The following is a 23,406-nucleotide window of genomic DNA, read 5'->3' as shown; positions in this document are numbered from 1 at the left end:
ACCTGGTCGGTACAATGCCAGCACGCCTCGGGCAACATCCCATGCCTGCAAAGAGAGGCACCAGTACCGTTCCTCCCAGCAATGATGTCTAAGATTACGGGTTTAGAACCATGGGATATCATTTGTTTGTTTTACATTACAGAGGAAACACGAGGTAATCTTTTATATTTACCTATTCCATATGGTCCTTGAACCAGCCATCAATCTGGGGGAATATTACCATCCAATTCAATTGAATAAATATTTCAACTAACCTACCATGAGAGTCTATATCAACTCATTTACTAAAATCAATGTGTAGAGCTTGGGAAAAGGTATCAACAGCAGTACTTGTACCAGCTCCTCCAGAAGAGCACAGGAGGGATGGGCAGTGCCAAGCAATTCTGCAGAGTAGGGAGGGCCTAGCCTGGAAGGACACGAGCTCAGCAGGGATGCTGGCAGCAGCAGCATGGACAGCAAAAGCACCTGAGAACAGGAGGGCTGACACAGCCACTGTGCCCAGTGTGGCATCTGGGCCTTGGGGTGCTCCTGGCTCCAGTATGGCCAGTGGCCAGCTGGGAACACAGAGCCTTGCTGGAGCCGGGGAGATGACTGCCATGCAGCCGTCACTTCCCTTCACTTCATGGAAACGTCAGAACAGCTCCTGCTGGCACTGTGCGAGCTGAGGGCAGCCCAGGTCTGAACAGCAGACAGCTTTCAGGCGGTCCCAGCACCCCAAGTCCCAGCCTGGCACTTCTCCTGGGCTGGAGCTGGTGCTCAGGAACCTTTCTTGCTTTGTAAATCCTCAGGAAAATCACAGTGGCACCGACTCTCCCACCCCATCCCCAACCCCATCCCCATCCCCATCTCCATCCCCATCCCCATCCCCATCCCCATCCCCATCCCCATCCCCATCCCCATCCCCATCCCCATCCCCATCCCATTTCAGGTCCCCTGCACATGCACTCCAGGGTCAAGCGATGCTCCATCGCGGCCCCCTGCTCCGCGCCCTGCCAGCTCTCTCCTTTTCTTTGCTGTGGTAGCACTGAGCATTCCGACCATTAAGTGCTCAACAAATGCCATATATTAAAAAAACAGAAAAAAAAAGCAGTGGGGGGCGGGGGGACAGTAATAGATTTCCGTCAGGATGTGCCTGACCTGTTTTTTTCAATTTCAGTAATTAGAAAGGCAGTGGGCCTGTAGGAATTATTCATAAACTGCAGGAGCTGTGCAGTATACATTTATGTTAAACATGTCAAATCCGATTGAAATCATGCCTGCCAGCACCATACTCCATAAACACACTTTTCTGCAACAATTTCCCAGCTCTCGGCAGCCCATTAATACCTCCTTTAATAGCAATCTACCACGGATTCGAATCAGGGACGCTCCATTGCACTAATTGCTCTGTGTTAGGTGAGCATCATGGATTAAAAAAAAAAAAATCATTAAAAAAAATAAAAGCCCTGCAGGCTACTCCTCCAGAAATATTTCCTTTCAATCCATATTTTAAGTAGAGTTTGTTTCTTGTTTTTTGGGAAAAAAAATTTGATATTCTACATCTACACGACTGACAGTGCATTAAGAAAGTCTCTTTCACAGCTGGGTCACCGCGGACTGAAGCGCTTCTCTTGAGCTAAAAAGCACACACAAACATACTCCAAATCTTCAGGTCTTGCACAGAACTGCTGGGGTTCAGACTCCATCTGGAAACCAGTGGAGATGGAAGTGCTTACAGCCTGACTTAAAAATGGAGTCAAGGAACAGCCACATTTCTTCCCTCCATGCTTGAGATATGCTGTGTGTTAGTCACAGTGAGCTCATTTCTAAAGCTCAGACACTGGGCAGAGCATTCCCTGTGCAGCGCTGCAGTGGGCAGCATGGTGAGCAGGAAGGTGGGCAGCACGGTGGGCAGAAGGGACAGTGGCTCTGGCAGTGAGGGCCTCACCATACAGTGTTCAGCAGCTGCTGTGTCCCACTGCAGCGAGAGACAGCCAGCAGGTCTGTGCAGACATGGGCCCTGCAGCCATCTCATCTGCACAGTGCTCTCAGAGTCACACAACAGCTTTGCCTCCCACGAAGCACTGCTGCCTGTGACACGTGCACAGAGGCAGTGTGTGCCCTGCAGAGAGCAGACTGCTCTGTGCTCAGACACACCTTGCAGGGGCTACGAGATGGGTGAGAACCGAACCGAGGCAGCAGCAATTCTCACTTGGGACAGAGCTTTCCTCTCATGTACTTTAATGGAAAATATTACTTGAAAAATGTTTTTGTTCAGGAATATTCTCTTCTAAAATAAGTACAAAAATGAATCGATAAATTTATTTTGCAGCTGAAAACATTTTGGCAAACTTACAATGAAAGCAGCGAGGTTTCTCCTTTCAGCAAACAGCAATCCCAGCACTACTGCCCCAGCTGTGCTGTAAAGCAGTCAGGCAAACCTGACCCACGGCCCCAGCCCCACCGACGGAGCCCGGGCAGACACATGGGGCCCTTTTTCAGAAATCTCACAGAAATGATCATGCTGTCCACAGTTACGAAATGGAGGTACAAAAGGTGAATAAACTGCTACGGAATGAGATGATCAAATTGCAGCACAACAAACAGAGAACAGGTCCAGCAGCTGCTCGCTGCCTCCGAGCACTTTCTCACCCATCTCCCACTTCCGTGGAGCAGCAGTGCCCACAGCATCTCCAAAGGGCACCCAGCGTGGGCAGCCCGTGCCCGCCCGGCTCCTGGCTGCAGCTTGCCTGCACTCCAGGGATGACTTCTCAGGTGCCTTCCCAGAAATACTACTCCAGTGTTTAACAAACTGTACTGGAGATGTTTTTTTATGATTGCTGAACCCCAACCTTCCTCCTTTTCATTTAGGGCCATTACTTCTTGTTGTCTATATCCCGAATACCTCTGTATTATTATCTTCCATTCAGAAGCATTTTATGCTCAAGAAGACTTATCTTGTCCTTCCCTCTGGTCTCTTTTGGAGTCAGGTAAACTCCTTTATTCTGCTTTCTCCTCACAGCTGACATTATACAGACCATGGTCTTTATTTTTCAGCTTTTCTGAAACTGCTCTACTTCCCTGACACCCTGAGCTCTGAAGCAGACACCGACCTCCAGAGGAGGCTTTCCAGAGCTGAAGAAACGCATCTCTTTTACAGTATTTTTATCTACATCACAATTATTTGAGCTTCATTTTGAGAATGTTCTGAACAGCACTGCCAGAATCCTTCCCAAGGAGAAGGCAGAAGATGCTGACTGCACCGAGGCCTTCCTCACATGGAAGGAAATTGGGTCGTGTTGACATGATTTGTTCTTGACAAATCCGTGTCGACTGTTCCTCATCTCATTATCTTCCAGTCAGTACTTACAAACAGTTGTTTGGTCAATTCCCAGGAAAATCTGGGGCAAACGAAGCTGGCAGGTGTGCAGTTCCCCAGCCACTCCTCTCCTTACAATAAATACCATGTCTGTCCCACCACAGTACTCCCCTCATTCTCTGGGAATTCACAGGAGAGCAGCTGACAGGTCGGAGTTGTTCCAGTCTCCTCCTCAGAACGCCCAAGGATGAAGCAGTGGTCACAGACGTGAATACACGTGGCTCTGCACCCTCTGCACCCCATGGACGACGAGCTTTCCTGCAGTCTGGCCAGCAGGGCTGCTGGTCCCTCCTGTAGTCAGCCCTTTAAGTCAAGATGAAAGCAGAGAAGGCGGCCGCTCCTCAGTGCTGCTGGCATCAGGGTTGACAGCATTCCCACTCTGCTGAGCTGCAGACCAGCTCCTGCCCTGTAGTCTTCTTACAGCAAGGCAGTGTTTGAGTGCTTCCTTGGTGCTCCCTATATCCTGGAATATCCCTATATTCCTTCACTGGCTACATCTCAACTTCCACTGCTGCATTTTGTTAACCGTGTACTGGTGGACAATGCTCTTCCATGGTTGTCAGGACTAACGTAACCTAGTTTCTATTCCCTTCCACGTCTGAAGTCCACAAGGACATGACAACGTAGCCAATGCTCTTCAAAGGAGCTTGAAAGCAGAAATAATGTAAGACTGAGGGGTGGCACCTGTTGAGCAAATGCACTGTTTAGGTAATGATTTCAGAACTTTTGCTTTCAAGTTTGTGGCTAGTGTTGGTACGTGTTTGAATGCAGGCCTCCAATTCAACAGTGCATGTGCAGAAACCTTGCTGGGGCATCATGCCTCAGGCTTGCAGTGGCTCTGAATGCTGTTTGTCCAGATACACCTACAGCAGCCTAGGCTGCATTTTCCATCATGTGAAGATTTAATGAAGCTCAAGGATTTTGCAAAGAGAAACCTTTCAGATTTCTACTTAGCAACATAAGGGTTGTTGTACACCTGCAGCTTGTTTCCTGATGTCACAGATCCAGCAGAAAGCATTCAGTTAACAGAGCACAAGCATAGGGTCTGCCTCTCTGCTCTTCTGTATCAAAACCCTCCTACCAGAGTTAGGACCACAATGGAAAAGTAGGTTAACAATCTCTCCAGTCTTAACTACAGGGTGGGGTTTCATGATATGCTTAATCCAGCCTAAGCACTGTCAGCTGCCAACAAGGGCAGTCCCTTTCTTCTCCTCCAATCCCAGATGCAGATTCCCACTGTCAGGCCCAGCACCACGTGAGCTCTGACCCGCAGCCCCGGGGCGGGCAGGGGGATGCATGAGTGACCACGGCTCAAACGACGCGAGTGCTGCGAATCTACACCCAAAGACTTGGCAGCACAGATGTCACACTGACAGTGCTGTGCAGCACGGGATGCTTAAAGAAAGAATTTTGCAGACCTGTGCTCTGCAACTCCCCACTTTCCTTTCTTAGAATTGAAGATAAAGAGGGACCGTAACTCACCTGTCCATTTACTCTGGTCCTTGTCCCCTGCACTCTCTTGCTCCTTGGCAGGCTCTTCAGCATCAACAGCTGTTTCATTGGGCCCTTCTGCATCTTCAGCGGCTTCTTCTGAAAAACAAGAAGCAGAAAGAATAACATAAAAATGAAGGTCAAACCAGAAGTTCAAGTAACTGCCACTGAGGTACGGTGAGAGCACAACCGCAGGGTGGCAGCTATTGATGCCACCCAGCATTCTCCGAGGACCACCACTAGCTGGTCAAGAGAGATGCTACAAGAAGATACTGAGGGAAGGAAATGAGGAATCTGGCCTACCTCTGCCACTTACAGCTACTGATGTCCCCTGTGGTGTAATGAGCAGAAAAACAACTGCCTGGAACGAGAAGGGTCTGCTCAACCACGGCACAGATCAGAGTAGTGCTGAGGCCTGATCAGAGCCTTCAGCACCTTCAGCCTCAACAATGCCCTCATCCCCAGCTCAAGCTCCTGGAACTGGATGGCACTGCACAGTGCTGACCCTGACCACCCCAGATCACCTCTGAGCAACTTGGCTCACTTCTGCTCAAAGCAGGGGGCAGAGGACATGGCCCTGACACAGGTCATGGGAGGAGGCTGTGAGGGGCCTGATTTTCATCCCAGCCATGGGAAAAGCTCAATCACACACAGCAGCAATGTGAAAGCATGAAGGAGAAACATGAAAGGCCACTGCTCAAACCATGAACAAAAGCAGTGGTGTGCTGTGGTCGTGGTGCATGGGGCATATCGACACGGCTGAGCGCAGCTCCGTGCACAGCCACCCTTGTAAAGCAGGACACAGGGAGCGAGACAGCCGGAGCTGCCAGACCTCTAACACCAGGATGTAACAGCTACATTATCATCTAACATCTCGGGTATTTATGTATAGCGCAGGCAGCTCGGCAGCTACCACGTAATTGACGGGGGCTACATCAACAGTGGGAGGAAAGGGTACTTTTAAGCCATTATATCCTCTTTTAGGCAGGAGAGTTCATAATTTTAACTTGCATTATGGTCATGGTAAATCTGAGGCTATCCTGAGGCTTTATCTGAACTACCTAACTAGTTAAATCATCTCCCTCCACACATCCTCCTCCTAACAATGACAGGGCAAGAAATTGGGATTAAAAAATATATATATATTAGGAGACTGCAGATACTCAGAAGTGCCCTTTGAGAATGTGGCAACTTAAATCAAGGAGGAACTTGCAAAAGCATCCAGAGATCCACAGTGATATTAACAGAAAGGACTATGATTTATGCTCTACCCCTCTTTCACATTTTTCTTACAAGCCTGAGAACTGCAGGGATCCCAGGAGCCTTCTTCTGAGTGGAACAGACCCCCAGAGCAGGAGGCACCTCTGGGGAAAGCGCGTACAGCAGAAAGCCACGTGTTGCAGACACAGAGGTGAGACAAGCAGTCTGCCTTGTGAGACGAGTGGTCAGGTTTAGTGGAGAAAGGGTTGTGGAATCAGCAGTTTGGTTCCTGTATCAGAAATTAATTTTCCATTTTTTTTACCCATCTGCAGAATTCCCCCCACCCCCCCCAACACCACTGCCTTGTTGCCTTCAAACCTCTGCGGTGCAGGGCGAGAGTGCGTCTATTTAACGGAGGCAGCTGGCGTGAAGAGCAGATTTATGCCGGCTTGATCAAACCCCTTCATTAAGAGTTGTCTATTGCTGTGTTAAATCCTCGCTAAGGACACCGGGGGGTCCCAGCCCCTCCCCGCTGCCCGCGGGCGCTGCGGGCACAACAAAGGTGCCCGGCGCAGCGGCACTCCCGGCTGCGACCCGGAGGTGTCAGCATCGGCATGGCAGCAGGACGGCGAGCTGGCTGCCCGCTCAGACGCTGTCTGGGCTCTAACCTGAGCATGTGGAAATAATATACGTCTTCAAGTGCACTGTCTGGTTTGAGGGAAATAAAATAGGACATTCATAAGCAGTTACACCATCTGTCTTTATACCATCATCATCATCAACAAGGGGAAAAAATAGCTCCTTAAAATGGATGAAAGCCCAGGCTGACAGTAACCGGAAAAATGTGAGCTATGAATACCAATAAAGGTAGAAAATGATTAAAAAACAAGGCTACAAATGGCAAATCCTTCTGCCCTGCTCAGCGTGCAGCCCCTCATTCAAGGCGCAGCCTGTCTCACTAGGTAGCCTTCAACAAAGCCACCAGACAGACACTCAAACCAAGCGCTCGCCGAGCCCTGCTCCTGGAAGCAGCTCCTCTCTGAGGATAAGATCTGCCTCCTTGGCTCAAACACCACTGTGCTGGACAGGCAGCAGCAAAAAAGCGCACGCATGCGCCAAAACCACCTCCTCCTCTCTCAGCCCTATGCAGATCTTTTCTGAAGAGCAATTTTAAAGCACGATGAGAGGGGAAGAGAGCGCAAGATGCATGTGCCCCGGGAGGCCGGGCTGGGCTGCGGGTCAGCAGCAGAAGCTCGGCGCACTGCTGCTGCTTGGCTGTGTCTGCGGCCGCCCCGGTGCTGCAGCTGGAGCCGCGCTGCGGCTGTGCCGGTGCTCCTGGGGGCTGTGGCAGCCGGGACCCAGGGCTGCTGCCGCCTGCATGGGGCAGGGAAGCGTTAATTCCAGCTACCTCGTGATGCTCTTCCAACAGACATTCTTGGATGGCTGGATTCAACTTTGCTCGCTGTGCTCAGCCCAACTTGTCCTGCAGCCATTGGTGTGTAGACCGACTCCAGGGACGGTTGGGAGCACGTCCTCCGCCACGCCAGCCCTCAGCTGGCCAACAGCACCCAACCACCCTTGCTTTTGCATTTCTTTGGGGCATCTTTCAGACAGAGCAATGCCAGTAGCACATCTGGCAGGGAAAGGTCCAATTTTCTACTTGATCTGTTGCACACACATCATGGAGTCATTGGGCTCCAGACTTCTTCCATTTTAATTGTCTGCAAATCCCAGTGGTATGTTGTTCCCATGCTGTACTCAAATGGAGCTGACCTCTGCCTCTGCCTAAAGCCTGAGAGCCCTGCAAGACAGGAGCAGGAAGAACACCCCATGGTCAACTCCCGAAGGCCAAACGGTCAGCAAGAAGCAGGAAATCTATTTCCAAATAACTATTCTTTGGGGCTGCAAACACTGTTTGTTGTACAGCTTGACTGTATTTTCAGTAAGGGGACTGATAAAAACTCTACCAGTTAGGTCCTCAACTCAAAATTGTTCTTCTTAAGAAGTGTGACAGCCAGGACTGATATCCAGGGGGTGCAATGCCCCTGCAGTACTTCAGCTGTATACTGGAGTCTCCGCAGGTCAAGGGCTCTGACCAGGACACAGAGAGTGTAGGGAGGGCACTGAACACAGAAGAGTGGAAGTCCTTCATATAGGATGTTTCATAGGAGGCAATGGGGGCTCTGGACAGCCAGAGATGCTGTTCTGGCCCACACACAAAGGATGTAGGAGCTGGACCGACACCCTCAGCTTCCCATCTACATGTGGTTTATGGGTTTGTGAAGGGTAAGTGGACTACACCCTCTGCAAGCAGCTCAGCAGAGCAGGTCAACAGCTGCCACTAAGGGATTTGTATGAGGGGATCGTGTCCCATTGAAATACAAATGCTACAGCCAGCCCATGGGTCCCTGTGCCACAGAGTGGACCACGAGGCATCCGACGTTTTATTAACAATTTTCTTAAAGGAATTTTCCAGCCCTGGGGCATCAGGTCAACACCAAGAGCGCGCAGCTGTAACTGCGGGGCATGCAAAGGGCCGCGGAGTCTGCTCCTCCATCGTGCAGAACCGCCCCATGCAAATTCCTAGGAAAAGTCTTTTCTTCCTTCGTGAATAAATCATTTTAGACAGTGGCATTTCCTTTTAATTTAAAATTAAAGCAGTCACTACGGGAAGGGGGGAGGGTGAAGAAGAGGGGGAGAGGAGTCTGGAAAACCACGGGCATCTTCTGACATCTGCAGATGTCGGAATCTCTGAGCTCAGTTACGCATTGAAAAGGCGCCCGAGTCCCCGTGCGCAGCACTTCAGTCCCTTTCTGAGCTGACAAAGTTTGCACGTGTGGAGAACTCAGCAGACGACGACTGGACCCAGGCCAGGCTGAGCAGCCGAGACCTCCCCCCTCCTCCTCTCCTCGCCGCTGCATTTTCCTTAACAAACAGAGATCTCATATCTGAGGGGGTAAGGGGCATTTCAGGGGTGTTGGAAATGTAGCGACAGGAGAGAAAGGGCACGCATTTGCCTCCCCACCCTCCGGCAGGCTCAAGAGCTGAGAAACATTAGCTGTCATGAACCACAATCAAATCAGGTTTGAAATATTTAGCAGTGGCTTGGAAAATGCGGCGGTGCAGCTCTGACAGGCGAGATGTGCAGACACCCATTTTCCATTATAATGGAAATATCAAGCCTGTTCTGAATATGTATAACCTAGAAAAATGTATTGATTTTTCATTCGGCATTAAAAAAATGAAATACCCTGCAGCTGTCAAAAGCCTTTTGTTAAAAGCTCATCTTTCCTGGAATGAGGTTTACCAGAAACAAGTTTTAATTGTACACAGGGTCTTTCCTTTGCAACAAAAAGAATCTCTGACGCTCCCCCTTTTCAGGGGAAGTCGCCAAAAAGCCCCGCGGACAGGAGCACGGGCCCCAGCCGCCTTCCAAGCCCGCGCTGCAGGGAGCGCTGACAGCAGCGACCGCGCACAGCGGCTGCATGGGGAGGGGGGGGGGCAGCACCCCAGCAGGGCTTCACCTGAACCTGTACAACCTTCTGCCGGGGGCAGAGAGCACACACACAGCGTGGCAGGGAGGCGAGCTGGGCCACCCGGACATGGTGCCCAGAGCCTGGCTGGCCGGCCGCCCTGGCACCGTGAGAGGTGGGCAGCAGCTCCCCCGCTTACAGGGAATCTGGCAACACTGCCGCAGGTGGGTGGATGTGGAAGCTGCTGGTGGCCTGAGATGGGAAGGCAGTGACGGTGAACCCCTCCGCCTCTGAATGCCTACTGCCTCAGAGCAGTTCTGTGAAAGAACAATGAGATAGCGCAGGTTGGGTCACAGAGCATCACCCTGAGAGCAATCAGGCTATTTCCTTGTAACCAAGTAACCAGCCCAACAAGAGGAATAAACTCCTCTTCCTGGCTTGCAGACTGTTTGCATGTGAGGATGAGACAATCCATCCACATGGAATTATTTTTCCGCTCTCCTGTGTCTCTTGCTGTGTTCAGCTTGTCAGGGGCTCAGCTGCAAGATGCGTACATATATGTACAAACTCATTCTGTACTATCTACCTCCTAACTATTGTTCTACAGAAACTTGTTATCTCCTGAAACAGATAGCGGAACACCAAGCAGTGGAAGCGCCAGGTACAGATTAAGGGAAGAACACCATGGAGCTCCGGCCCTGATGTAAGTAGGTGAGTCCCAGCACCTGACACAGGGCTGCAGGAAAGCACTAATTATCCTACATGCATATCCTGGATTAACAGCACTTCTAAGATGGCTCTGTTTGAGAGCATGGTCAGACTGCACTTACACTGCCTTCATGATGAAAAAGAAAAGGCCACTTATGAACGTATCCCAGACCAACACGGCCATCCCCACATGCCCGTATTTTCAAGGTGAGGAAAGCTGAGCTGGCTCCTGTGCTGTTACCAACACAGGCAAGTGCTCAGGTGAGCAAAACAAGAAATTCAGCAGCAAAAAACAAATCAACAACAAAAAAGTTTGCCAACTTATAGCTTCTATTCCTCCATTTCCTGCTCCAATTAAAATGTTAAGAATTTCCAGCCAGTTTTCATGAACAGATCTCAAAATCCTACAACAGCACCTATATCACTGAGTATCTCCGGAACAAGCTTCTTGCTCAAAAGAAATGAGAAGATCTTCTGCCAGATGCTGACATCTCCTTAAATACAAATGCTTTTACTAATACGGTTACTACTTTTGCATTCAGGCGCTTTATCTGATTTACCAGCTCTGCCAGAGGCCTTGCTTCCGAGCACTCTGTGGGCTCGCCGTGCCCGCAGTCAGTGCGCAGAGGGAAGGGCTGATAAAGCCCCACAACCCTTTGCTTTGTAATTCTGGCAATAAGACGTAGCAGCAGTAAGGAACAGAATAATCCGCTCCTGCAGTGCCATTACCGTGGTCAGCTGTATGTGTGTGGGAGCGGAAGGGAACCTGGATCTGACGGGCAGGGAACGAGCTCGGAAAAGGCCTCGACTGCTCTGGAACTCTTGATCTGCCAGGGCAAAGCGGGTGAGCGTGATCCTGCAGAAAACATGGCCTGGGAAAACAGCTCCGCACAAACAAGGTCAGCTTCCCCACGGGAGCAGAGCATGAGTCGCTCCCACCCCCCTGCTGCCCAGGGGCTGTGTCTGCCCCAGGGCTGGGGCACAGTGCTGCGCTGCCAGGTGGGCTCCCGGCTCCCCCCATGGGTCTGGAGGCACAGTGACCATCACAGAGCACCTCTGGAGGACGTGTGCTCAGCTCCACGTGCAGAGACCAAAAGCAGGAACCCACTTCCTCAGCCAGCACCGACCTCACTCTGTGCGTCATGGCAGTATCCAGTGTTTTTGTAAACTGGGCTGGGTTTTAAGTCAGTGTAGCCCAACAGGGATTTGCCCCCTTGAATTTCAGCAGAACTAGAAAGATGCTGCTATTTTCACACATGAAATGTAAAAAAAAAGGCAAATTCCTTGAGCATATTTGTAGTGGAGCGTGATGTGATTGTGTTGTCATTTATGGGAAATAATCGCAAGCCCATCTCTCCCTTTCCCCCCATTTTCCAGTCCAAATAACCATGAAAAATTACACTTCAATGTCAGGAGGACAACAAAGGAGGGGCTTTCTCCTGCGGCTTGACGGCTTTCCAGCACCCCCCGCTCCTTTGGACAAAAACTACCTTCAATTCTATTTCATTTTAAATGTGATCTAACAAATGCATCTTGACAAGTTCCTTTCTTTTTTTCTTTTAAACAGCATTTTGCACAGTTTAACCTAGCTCCAAACCGGAATCAGCTGGAAAGGAGACTCATGCAAATACACAAACACAGATCAAACAGCAAAACAAAAGAAAACGCATCTCCAGCTCCAGGTCTGCAGGGAAGGACAGCTCGGCCTCTGAGATGGAGGCGGGCAGGAGGAGGGCCAGGGAACAAAGGGAAGGGACAGTGGGGAGGGAGAGCAGGTGGGGCTGCAGCAAGGTGACGATGGAGCCCAGTGAACCTTTGGGAACAAAGGGACCCGTGTCCCCGGCCGGCACCGCTCGCTGCCGACCCCTCCAGCAGCAGCAGGGCCACCAGCGCCGGGCTGCTCCCACCGTCCTGGTGGGACTCTGCTGCTCACCCTGCCTCGCACTCCCTCCCTCCCCACACTGCCCCTCCTCAGCACCCGCGTGCTGGGAAGGCACCGCGCCACACAGACGCGACGAGACGATGCTGACACTTCACAACTGCTGCAGGCTTGCCAGGCTCTTGGCTTTTTAATAATAAAAAAGCCATCCTTGCTACCACAGAAAACATCCATGCTGCTCTTCCTCATGCAGCTCTCCAGACGAGGCTGCCTGCTCGCAGAAATTCACCTCGCACCCACGGGCTCGCTCCGGTCGCTCTGGGGAGGGCCTGAGGAACCAGTGACGTGGAACGCTGCAGACACAGCCTGCGATGAAGGCGTGAAACTCCGCTCATGTGCTCTCAGTCACAGCACTTGTGGCTGCGGTGTCATGGAAGCCAACTTCTCCTGGAGCGTATTTCCAGGGACTAGCACTATATTTGAGCACAGACCATCACAAATGCCATACATGATGTGCATGTGGGGTCCTTCTGCACCAAAAGAGGAACAGTCTCACAGTCTTCTTCATGAGCTGCCTGCAGAAAAGGCTCACGGGCAGGATTTGCAGGTGGTGAGACATTCAGCTGGGCTCTGCTTCATCTCAGCCTGGAGACCAACACCGGAGCGTGACATGATCCAGGGATGGACCCCGGCCCCATGAAACAAGTAAAGCCCAGCTCCTCAGCTCTCCAGCTCTAAAATGGAAACAGCATTTGTCTGTCCCTCTGAGCTGCCAAAAAGATAAACGTGGCAGTGTTCGAGGACCCGACACTTCAGTAATGGAGGCCGTGGCACAGCTTATGCAAATGAAACCGCAGAACATCCGTGCTTTCATCTGGGAGAAAATAACCCCTGCACAGAGCTCCTGGGGCAGATGGAGGCTGGGAAGGGCAGGGGGCAGGGAAGGGGCAGAGCCGATCTCTGGGAGCGGGGCTGTGGCCAAAGCAAGGGCACTGCAGGCTGCTGGGCCAGGCCTGGCCCTCCTCAGCCGCTCTCAGCTGTGCCAGGGACTGCGGGCAGGCAGCAGGAACTGCGGCCAGCAGAGTGTGCTGGCAGAGGGAAGTATCTGTGTCCTGATATGTGTGCGTCCATGTGGGCCGTGCAGGCTGCCCCACACAAGAAGCCCAGAGCAGGAGCTGCTCCTGTGACCCGTACGGTAATTCACTGTATTCTTCTCTCCTGCATGCACTGGCTACGCTCAGCACAATCCCAGTGTATTTCTGGTGACTCCTGACCTTGCTGTCACGCTGACAGCTTCCCACGAAGCAGGACCAAACCATCGGATTGGTGCAAAAAAGGGAGAAAACACAGCACACTGCACACCTTGTGATGCAAACAGGCAGCAGAGGTGCACACAGTGAGTGGTTACACAGCCCTGGAGCCGCCTGTGAGGACACACTTGAGGAACACCACATCACACCGCAGCAGAGATGACCATGTCCAAAGGCTGAGATGCCCCATCCCCGGGTTCGGGTTACTTGCACAAACAGAATGTCAGTGATTGCTTTTCCACTTTTACTAATAAGCTTTCAACAGAAGAAGACTTCAGCTTCCTGCAGCCAACAGGCCCTTTTTCTCCACCTCTCTTGGCTTTGGGTAATTGAAAGCGACTGCAATCTCAGCCCGGGCTCTCCAGTATTCAGCAGTATGGAGAGGTCACGGGGTGTCAAGTGAAGCCCTTCCATTCACCTCCATACCACCAGCACTGCACTAATGGCAGCAGCCTGCTCCACAGCCCAGAGGAATGTGCAAAATTACAGGGGCTGCTAACGGCCATGGAAATCCTTTCGCAGCTTATCTGCAGCGGGGAGGAAGGAGTGCCAGCTGCGTCTCTGCAAAAGCGGCCAGCAAGCTGTGTCCAAACTGCAGAGCCCCAGTGAACCCCTGCATTTTTTTCAATTAATGCGAGAATATATTTAAGATTACATATTCACCCTTAATACTCTTGCAGCGAGCGAAACACATTCTCTGTTCCCGTATTCTCTACTGCACAACAGGGAAGGATCTCAACCCACCATCAAATCCACGACACGATGGGCTGTTATATGGCTGTTCCACCTTGTAAGTGAAGCACAGTGGACCAAGTGAAAGGGAAGAGCTTGGGAAAGCCCCCACGGAGGCCCTGAAGGTGCTTGCAGCTCACGAGCAGCCCAACCTCCAGAGCAGTGCCCATCGCACCCGGGAAGGAGCGCTTCGGCCACCCCCAAGCGCAACACCAGGTGCTCCAGGGATCCCAAATGTTCCTGGAACCTGGACCGAGGCGCACGTACAGGTGGTGGCTCCAGCAGAGGCCTGTGATAAGAATTTATTTCTTTCAATTATGAGCTCTTGTCCCCAGTCTCAGTTCATCAGCACGGCACAGCCGAGTCAATGAAAGCTCTGTAATGCAGTAATCAGATGCACAGCGACTTCCTGGAACCGCCGGCTGCGCAATGCGGCCAGCAGAGCTCCTGAAACAAGCAGCAACTTCGGAAGCAGGTTCCCAACCCTACCCACCCTTCTGCTCCAAGACACATGGCAGCTTCTGTTTCCACGGCCGAGGCAGATGCAGCTTTACCATGAGAACCACAGGCCTGCTTCTTCAGGAGTGGTCAAATGAAGCACTGCATCCTCACACTTTCCTTCTACTGCCCACACACATCCTTCTTTAAAGGAAGGCTTCCAGGAGCACCTGGTGTATTTCCAGATGAAGATTTTGGTTTTGATTTTTAATGGAGTTTGAAGTGAAAGATTTGATGCCATCAACTCAACAGCATTCTGAAATACCCTATTTCAGACAGAGAAGGAATCAATCCATTGCCATCAAAAAGCAAACGTAGGAGAAAAAAGCCAGAACAAGTATTACTGATGAGATCCCTTCTGTTCCTAGAAAAAACAAAGTCCCGTTTTGGAGGCCATTACTGAGGGTAACACAGCAGGCTGCACATAGCAGGAGGCGCGATGAAGCTGAGCATGGGCTGTGATGCTCCCCGGGTGCAGGTGCCAGGAGGCACGGCAGCTTTGCCATTACTCTGTGATGCTGCTGCCTCTGGGCTTCGCTTGGTTGGTTTGAATCAACCAACAGAAGCACTTCCCCTTCCAAAGTGAGCCCCAGAAACAGCTCCTGACTTCAGACACCACCCTGACTCCATCCTGGCACGAGCTCCCCACTCCCAGGGTCGCAGCCGCTGCACGGACCCATTCTGACTTCCCCAGGCAATCACCTCTCCCAGAGAGCGGCGCGGTGCTGCTCGCCCACTGCAGCCTGCTCAAGAGCTCTATTGATCCAACACACACTTGGTGCCTTCAAAGTTGTTTATGATCAATATGCAAATTGCCCATGGCATTGATCTGGTATTAATTTTCAATTAGGGAATCCACAAGGGGTCTCCCAGGGTCAATATCTAACAACACAAAGTAACTCCATGGCGGAATAGTGGGACTGACATTGCCAAGTGCCAGAGCTGCTCCTGCACTGTCAAACCCAGAGCTCCCAGATGCTCCTCACACTCTGCCCGGATGGGGACAGCTGCCCAGAGGGCTCCTGACCAGGGGACAGTCACGGCCGTGCTCAGGGAGGCACCGTGCAGCACACAGCCTCTGCACAGGTGTTTTGCCGTCTGGCACCCAAACCACAACCTCTGGGCTGTCAGAAGCAGTGCCACGGGCAGAGGGCAGCCCTCAAAACCCCATGCTGGGGGCTCTGTTTGACAGCAATTCACGCCCCTTCACAGAGGAGCCCTGGGCCCCGTGCTCTCCCAATGCACCGCTTCCCTCGCAGTGGAGGAAGGGGGGATCCGAGCGGCACACAGTGGCCCCGCTCACACCCACTGCTCCTCTGCAGGGACCCTGCCACAAACCAGGTCACTTCCACACGTGCTGGTGACACGAGCAGCAATGCAGATTAACAGCTAGCGGTTACCAACTCGAGGCAACCCCACTGCAAGCGTTTTTAGACAACAGCCTTCAGTGTACACATTGTGCTTTCTGCATTAGTGCAATGATGGAGCAGAGAAAGTATACACAATCATGCTCAGAACAGCTCCCACAAAGCTAGATGGAAGGGGTCAGGGTCTAGGCAGAGCACACAAGCAGCTTCCCAATGAAACAGAGGAGGTAAACAAACACTGTGCTTTGCCATCTGAACACAAGCTAAGTAATCCCACACATCTCCAGAAAACATGCTCAAAATGGAAAAGATCCTTGTGTGTACCACACAAAGGTTATAAAAAGGGAAGGAAAAAAAAATCGTTGATATTGCTTTTTAAATCTGGAGTGGTGTGGTCCTTCCCAGAAGACGGGCCCCATCCCACCAGCCATCCTCCAACTCGTCCTCTCCAGGGGAAGCCATCTGTTTGCCTAAATCCCACCGGCGGCATCGAAGAGGCGATGCCCTCCTCACACCGGATGGTCGGTCTGCGCACACCCACTGCTCTGCCACTCACTGCGCTAACCAGCACATTAGCTACCCAGGCTAATTGGTTTATGGATAACATTAATTACCATGTTGCTCATTAATGGATGAAATCTTTATTGGTTCCATTGATCAGCGGGACTTGTTAGCCGGCCTCCTAACCAATGGCGGATGTAACAAGCTCTCTTATTGGCATATCAATTAATGCAATCAATTTCTGGCCAGCGGCTGCCATTCGCTTCCCTGCTTGTTAGACTGTGGAAGACAGAGTCATGTCAAGTAAGCATTTATTTAAAGGGTTTCTAATTCTTCTTGAGCTGACTTCCCAGCAGGCTTTCTGCCACACAAGGGTTTTCTGCCTCCAGAGACCTTCCCCTTTCCTCTCGCTGCAGAATCAGATCTATAACAGTCACTGCAGACTAAATCATTTCTGTAAAAATATTTATCAGGTTATGCAAGTAGGACAGCTAAAGGTGTCAGATTAAGAAATCAGACCTGTACGACTGACCCAATTTAACACATTGGAGAGATGGGTAGGAGTATGAGCCCATTCCCAAAAGACATGCAGGGGCTCAAGAGCCATACCAGAAAGCCTCCCTGCACACAGCCTAGTTTTAATTACAGGGTCAGTTCCTCGAATTACCACAGTCTGCCAGAGAACAATAAGCTCTCAACATTTCTGCCCTACTCCACCTTCCAGAGTGAAGCTGGGGACTTGGTATCTTCACAAAGCCTTGTCACATGGATCTACAGACCCCAGCATCCCAAGTGGTGCCTGCAACCGCGCTGAGGCCAGCAGCCTCAGCTCCAGTACACAAGCCCTGTAACACAGCAGAGCACAAATGGAGTTCTGACAAAGAGCATTAACCAAGGTCAAACTCTAGGGAATCCTCTTGGCTATAGCTAATCCTCAACAACTGGCTACAAGAGACTCACTCAGTCTTCTCGTATTTTCTGCACTAAACCCAAATCTGAACGGAATGATCCAAAACAGCTGAAATACATCAGGAATTCAGAGTAGTGAATGTTCACCCATTTACCAAAGACCTGAAAAGGCTCTGATAACAAAGACTGCCCATAAGCCGCTCTGCTTAGGCTCAAGAGTCCTTAAATCCTCTAAGACTTTAGAAGCAGCTCTACTCTACTGAAGTCCAAAAATTAGCTGCATCCAATGCTGGTGAACAGATGGAGAACACGATGACATTGGCAGTGCTGGTGCAATGCTACCTGCAACACAGGATCACTCAGTACCTCCCCACACAACCTCTGGGGGAAGAAATGCGTATGAAGAACACTAGACCCAAACCTCCCCCAGACAGAAACTGAAGAGATTGGTTCTGCTCTCCTGAGAAAGGTGACGAAGGGACAGTCTGATGAAAGAACATAAAATGGGTAACAGTCTGAAGAACACTAAGTGAGATTTTCAAACCCATTTCTCCCAGAGCAGGAAGGGATATTCAGTTAACTTGACATGAACCAAATGATGTTCCTTTAAGAGCCCCTGCTTTGACCTACAGAGACTCTGTGCTGTTTTCCCAGGCCTCTTGGCCAACCAGATTTCAAGAGCAGAACAAATTCAAAAAGAGCTCACATACCATCCTGCTGGAGTTTGTTTCCCTCTGCCTGTGGGTGGCCATGCTTTGCAATGATCTTAGCTACCTTCAGCATCTGGCTGCTGAATTTCTAGCTGACATGACTAGACAGCCAGGGGTCATCTTGTATGCCCCAGCACGTGATGAGATCCTGCAGCCCAGGAGGCTGATGCTGCTCTCAGACGTGGGCTCGCTGCCAGAGGAGATAACAGCAGGCTCGAAGATGTGCCACATCAACTGTCTCAATGCAGGAGGCTCTGTTTTCCTTGGGAGTAGGTGTCTGCACTACAGCAGTACGTCTGGTAAACGTTCCAGCAGCCAGACCAAGATGGAAACGTCAGCGGGCTGCCCATTGCTCCTGGCCTTCATCCCCCTCTTCACTGCTCACCTTGGATCTGCCTATGCAGCTCCACACACGCAGGAAGCTCAGCAGCTAATGGATCTGCAGGACCTCACAGGTGAAGCAAACACATTTTCCCCACAGAATTAGACTTGGTAATTGAAGTGTAGAAATCAGTGCCACAAATGTTGCTGTGGACAGGATTTCAGCAACATTCGCAGAAGAGATCAGATAATTAAAGTTAGTATCTAAAGATATAATTGCTAAATCTAACAGAAGAATTTGGAAGCGTACAAGCTTTAGGGCATGTATGAACTGCCTTCTCACCACCGGAGTTTACGTGGGCACTCTTGTGGCAGCAGGTGAGCTCGAAGCTCTTTTCTCACCCTGTGGTCTTCCAGCACTGTCATTTCCTGGCCCCTTCCAGCCACACTCTGAGCGCTGCTGGGTGACAGCTCACAGCTGAGGGGATGAGGCCCCAGCATGGCAGCACGTGCTCTGCATCTTGCCATGCTCAGGTCCTGCAGGCAGGGGTACAAGTGGCACCACGGGGATTGCAGCAGGGGGCTGATGAGCAGCAAGACATCTTTGTCCATGCTGCACCTCCAGGACCTGGGATCTGTGGCAATGTCTGTGAGCCCAGCCCAAAAGGGCACCTCTTGCCTAGGCTGCTTTTACAGCAACTTAATTCAGATGTCAAAGTCATGTGTTATATGCAACAACTGCACATGGGAATTGAAATGAAATAACAATCATTGCCATGACAATCAACAAAACCTTTTTGACGCTTCAAAACCTAAGCAGGGAGCTGCATTACGCAGGAGATGTCCTGGAGCTGCTCAGCACAGCGCATGGTGGGTGTCACCCTGCCACCAGCCTCCCTCCATCCCACTGCCATCCTGCCATGCCTGCCTGGAGCACTGCAGCAGGCCAGGCAGGGTGTGACAAGTGGGCCCATGGCAGCTGCCAGGCAGAGCCAAGCTGGCCCTGCAGCCCCAGTGGGCGACGGCACTCCTCGGCCACGCTGCTCCCTGCTCACCCAGGTGGCTCTGCAGGATCTTCCACGCCAAACGCGGTAATAAATCAAACCTTATCAGAGCTGAACTATAAATCTGTGAAGACTCCGATAATTTCCAGCCCTGGGAATAACACCACAAAAGTACTTTTTAAACTAATTACTCAGATTCCGAAGTGCTGCCCTAATGAGCCTTCCTTCTGCCCAGAACTTACTAAGAGAAAAAAAAACCCTACCTTCAGCACAGTAATTACTGCTTTCCCCTTCAAACTTCTAACTGGAGATCAATGCTGCATTTTAAGACTCATTGATTTACAATTAGCCTGGCTTTCCTGCTAAAGTGTTTTTAAAGCAGAGTTTACTTTTATTTTATTTTGAAATCTCAAAGATCTGGTTCTTGGATTTTACATCCTCACGAGAGGTGCACTGGAAACTAAAAGAGGAAGGCACACATCCAAGCAGAGGAAGGAAAACAGGATTACTGATGGCCGGGATGGAAAGAAAGGAGACCCTTAGCTAAGGGATAAACACTGAAACTGAGAGGGAGAGAACCAAAGCTCAAAGAAAGGGAAAGCAGATAAAGAAATGCGAATGAAACAAGGAGAAGTGAACTGAGGGCTGGGAGAGCCATGTCACCGTCAGGTGGACAGCAGCTCTGGCTGCCTCTGCTGTTTATCAGCAACCTTGAGGAAAAAAACCAGCAGCTTTGTGCATCGCTGCAAAACAAAGTGCTAGTTAAAAATAGCGCGTGCAGCAGGGACAGAGCGCTAACGGGAGGGTCCTGGCAGCCTTTGCATTTGTACAATCTGTCCCACGAGGAGAGCAGAAGTAAGTGGAGCAATTAAGAATTCCATGCTGATTGCTTCAAACATGCTTCTCTACGCCATAAAGATAATAGCAGCACCGATACATCCGCCTCCTCTCTCCCTGCCTGTTCCCATCCCAGCAGCAACTACTAAGCACCCCCTGCTGCCCTCCTGCTGCTGCGGGGACGGCTGAGGGTGCTGTGCTGGCAGGACGGGCCGCAGTGCAGGCAGCTCCCGGGGAGCTCTGAGCAGAGCTCGACCCGCCAACCTCTGCCAACCTCACCACGCTCAGCGCGGGGCCGCTCCGTGCCTTCTTGGCAGGAAATGAGCTATGCTGGACACACCACCTTAGCTTTCCCTGTCCCTCCTTCACCTCCGGGTTCTTCCTCCAAAACAAACACTGGGAAGGTTTGCTAGGATTAGCATAAGCGGCAACCTGACAGGAGCCAAACTGGGAAGCAGAGGAGCAAGGAGAATTGCCTCCGATGGTTTACAATTCTGGAGCTGCCACAGCCTGCCATTTCATCTGCTGCTCTCATAAATTTTGTTCTTTACTACTGTCGGGTCCCAGGAGTCAGTGGCAGACGATGATCCCAGAGTGATGAAAGCAAAAAAAAAAAGAAAACAGAAAAGCCAGTAACATCTCTCCTTTTTTATACTTTATTTTACAGAAAGCTGCTTAGCCCCATTTCAAAGAATAATATGAAAAAAGTGCAATTAAATCCTCGAAAAACTGACAGATCAGCAAAACAAAACCACCCGGAGGAGAGCACGATTGAGCCTCATTAAGAAAGAGTTCAGTCTGTTTTTAAAACCTTTCTTAACACTTAGCTGGGTACCTCTCAGCAGCAACCGCTCCCAATGCGCCCGGCATAATTAGTGTCAGAGCGGAAAGGAAAAAATCAACCTAGGAAATAGAAATTAAAACACCAGATTTAAGTGAGAGAAAAGGGTTCAGCTGCAGCAAAACCATCTGAATTCTAACAATAACCCCTCCTTTCCATCTGCAGCAAAGAGCTGCAGCTCCACTGTATGCATAGACAAATACGTGCCAATTAAAAAGAAAAGTGGCCGGGGCAAATCTGCGCTGTAAAATTTCTATCACTAACCACTCCCAGTCCCCAAACAATATCTGCATGGCAGTCACATCCACCCATGAGGTCAGGTTAATGACAGATGGACAGTAAATTACACTGACCTCGACAGCAATTATAACTATCACAGTTGACAATAAGGAAATTAAGATACAGGGACGAATTCTGTGCGCTCTCAGCGTCTGGATCCTGTGCAGGCTGTGCATGCAGACACACCGCCATAACCCATCGCTACATCGCAGCCTATAACAAGAGCTATACAGCTGAGATCTATTATTTCGCAGTGGGGGTGGGGAAGAAACGCATGGGAGATAGAAAAGATGGCAGAGAGATGAAGCCATTTTATTAAATCAGGCAAATTCTAATTTATTCTGGGGAGATGAAGGAGAGAAAATGGATTCACTCTCAGCATGCTCCCTCTGTACCGTCTGATCCAATCCCCTCCGCCTCGCCAGAGGGGGAGGGGGCGGCAGAGTTCTGCAATTCTCCCACAATTGGAGAAAAAGATTACAAAACAAGGTGATTTTCTGTTCGGGGTTTGAAGCAGCCGTGGGGACAAAGCCTGTCCTGGGAGCACGGGGCTCGAGGGCTTTGCTTCACAGCTCCTGCAGGACACCACGGAGCAGGGCAGGCACAAGCACTGCCCTGGAAGCACACCCTGCGGTCCTGCTCTCTGCCATGCTTGGTGCACGCCAGAGCACGCGCCTCAACAAGTTCCACAACTGTCACCATCGCTTCCCTTTGCCGAGTAAGGGATGCTGGGGTCAGAGCACCACGTGGGCAGTGCTGTGGAGGTCAGTGCTGCCTCGGCCACAGCACTCCGCACTGTCCTGTGGCATCGGCACTGCTCCTCCACGGCTCTCAGCAGCAACTGCTTGAGAACAGCAGAGGGATTCGGGCCCTCCTCCTGCTGCAGCAGGCACCTCGGGAGCCCAGGGCACTCACGGGCACGGCTGTGCAGCTCTGGCTGGGAGCCATGGGCTCCTGCTCCTCTCGCTGCCTGTGGCTGAGGTTATCGGAAGTGACACCGGGACCTGGAGGCTGTCAAGGAGCTCCCACGCTGGGAGATCGTGGTGACAGCCAGGTGCGAACACGGCTCGTTCCAGGCACAGCAGCCAGCTGAGCTCCCTGCCTTATGGACAGGGTGACACGCACAGCTGCCCACGGAGCCCAGCAACCCCCTCCCTGAAACCACCATTGTTTGCCTAAGCTCAGAACAGAGCAAGTACTGCACAACGTCCGAGCAGCCGAGACTGCCACTGCCTGAGAAGACACCCATTGCCTCCCCAGCATTCCCTAGGCAGGTCAGACCAACGTCAGCGTGTGCTCACTTAGAAATGACGTGCAGCTGCACGGCTCCCCATTCTTCCCAGCTGCAAGAAGCAAGCTCTGCCACTGGAGGAGCAGCCAGACCCGTGCAGGGACAGCCCTTTCCTCCTCTCCTCCGCCGCTGCCCCTGCCCAGCCCCGGTGCTGCAGCCTCCCAGTCTGGCCCAACAAAGCGTCCCCAGCCCCTCTCCCCAGCGCCAGGCAGTGTGAAAGCAGAGGCAGTGGGGCAGAACTAAGCCTTGTGCTGGGAGCCAGTCCTCCTCCCTGTGCTGCCAGAGAGGCCCTGTCCACGCCGTGGGGCAGCCCCAGCTCCCTGCGAGGGGACGGAGCGTGGGGATGGAGGTGGGGGCCGGCAGCCTGGCAGGAGGCCGAGGCGGTACCGTGGGTGCAGATTCCTAACTGAAGACGTTCCTGTTTTGCATCCGACTCTGGTGCGGGCGGTGAAGCTGATTTTATGACTTATTTATTTATTTCATCTTTGATGAACAGAAGGTTAATATAAGAACAACTCCTTGGCAAACCTTTAAGGGTAACTCAAGCGACACTGATGTGAATCAATGTTCCCTTTGTGAACGCATTACTTGGCAGAAACTGGCTTTTTGTAACCCCCTTAAACCTAGCTGGCAAAACAAAAAGAGAAAAAAAAACGTCCTTCAAACAAAAGGATGAGGTGAAAATAAAGAGAGAGTC

At 51.3% G+C, this 23,406-nt stretch overlaps 1 protein-coding gene across 2 annotated transcripts in view; it reads right to left on the bottom strand.

Moving 5' to 3' along the window:
* ZFHX3 (zinc finger homeobox 3) overlaps positions 1-23,406 on the bottom strand; it is a 135,514-nt gene that overhangs the window by 26,656 nt on the left and 85,452 nt on the right. For both annotated transcript variants that reach the window (XM_065745361.1, XM_065745362.1), the window contains one exon: positions 4,841-4,948. In XM_065745361.1, coding sequence (XP_065601433.1) covers positions 4,841-4,948 — 108 coding nt within the window. The remainder of the gene's footprint in view (positions 1-4,840; positions 4,949-23,406) is intronic.

Source organism: Cyrtonyx montezumae, unplaced genomic scaffold, assembly GCF_038088225.1.
Source record: "Cyrtonyx montezumae isolate F1298 unplaced genomic scaffold, pur_monq_1.0 scaffold_35, whole genome shotgun sequence".
In the NCBI taxonomy this organism is placed as follows: Eukaryota; Metazoa; Chordata; class Aves; order Galliformes; family Odontophoridae; genus Cyrtonyx; species Cyrtonyx montezumae.
This window is presented reverse-complemented; position numbering and strand designations above follow the sequence as displayed.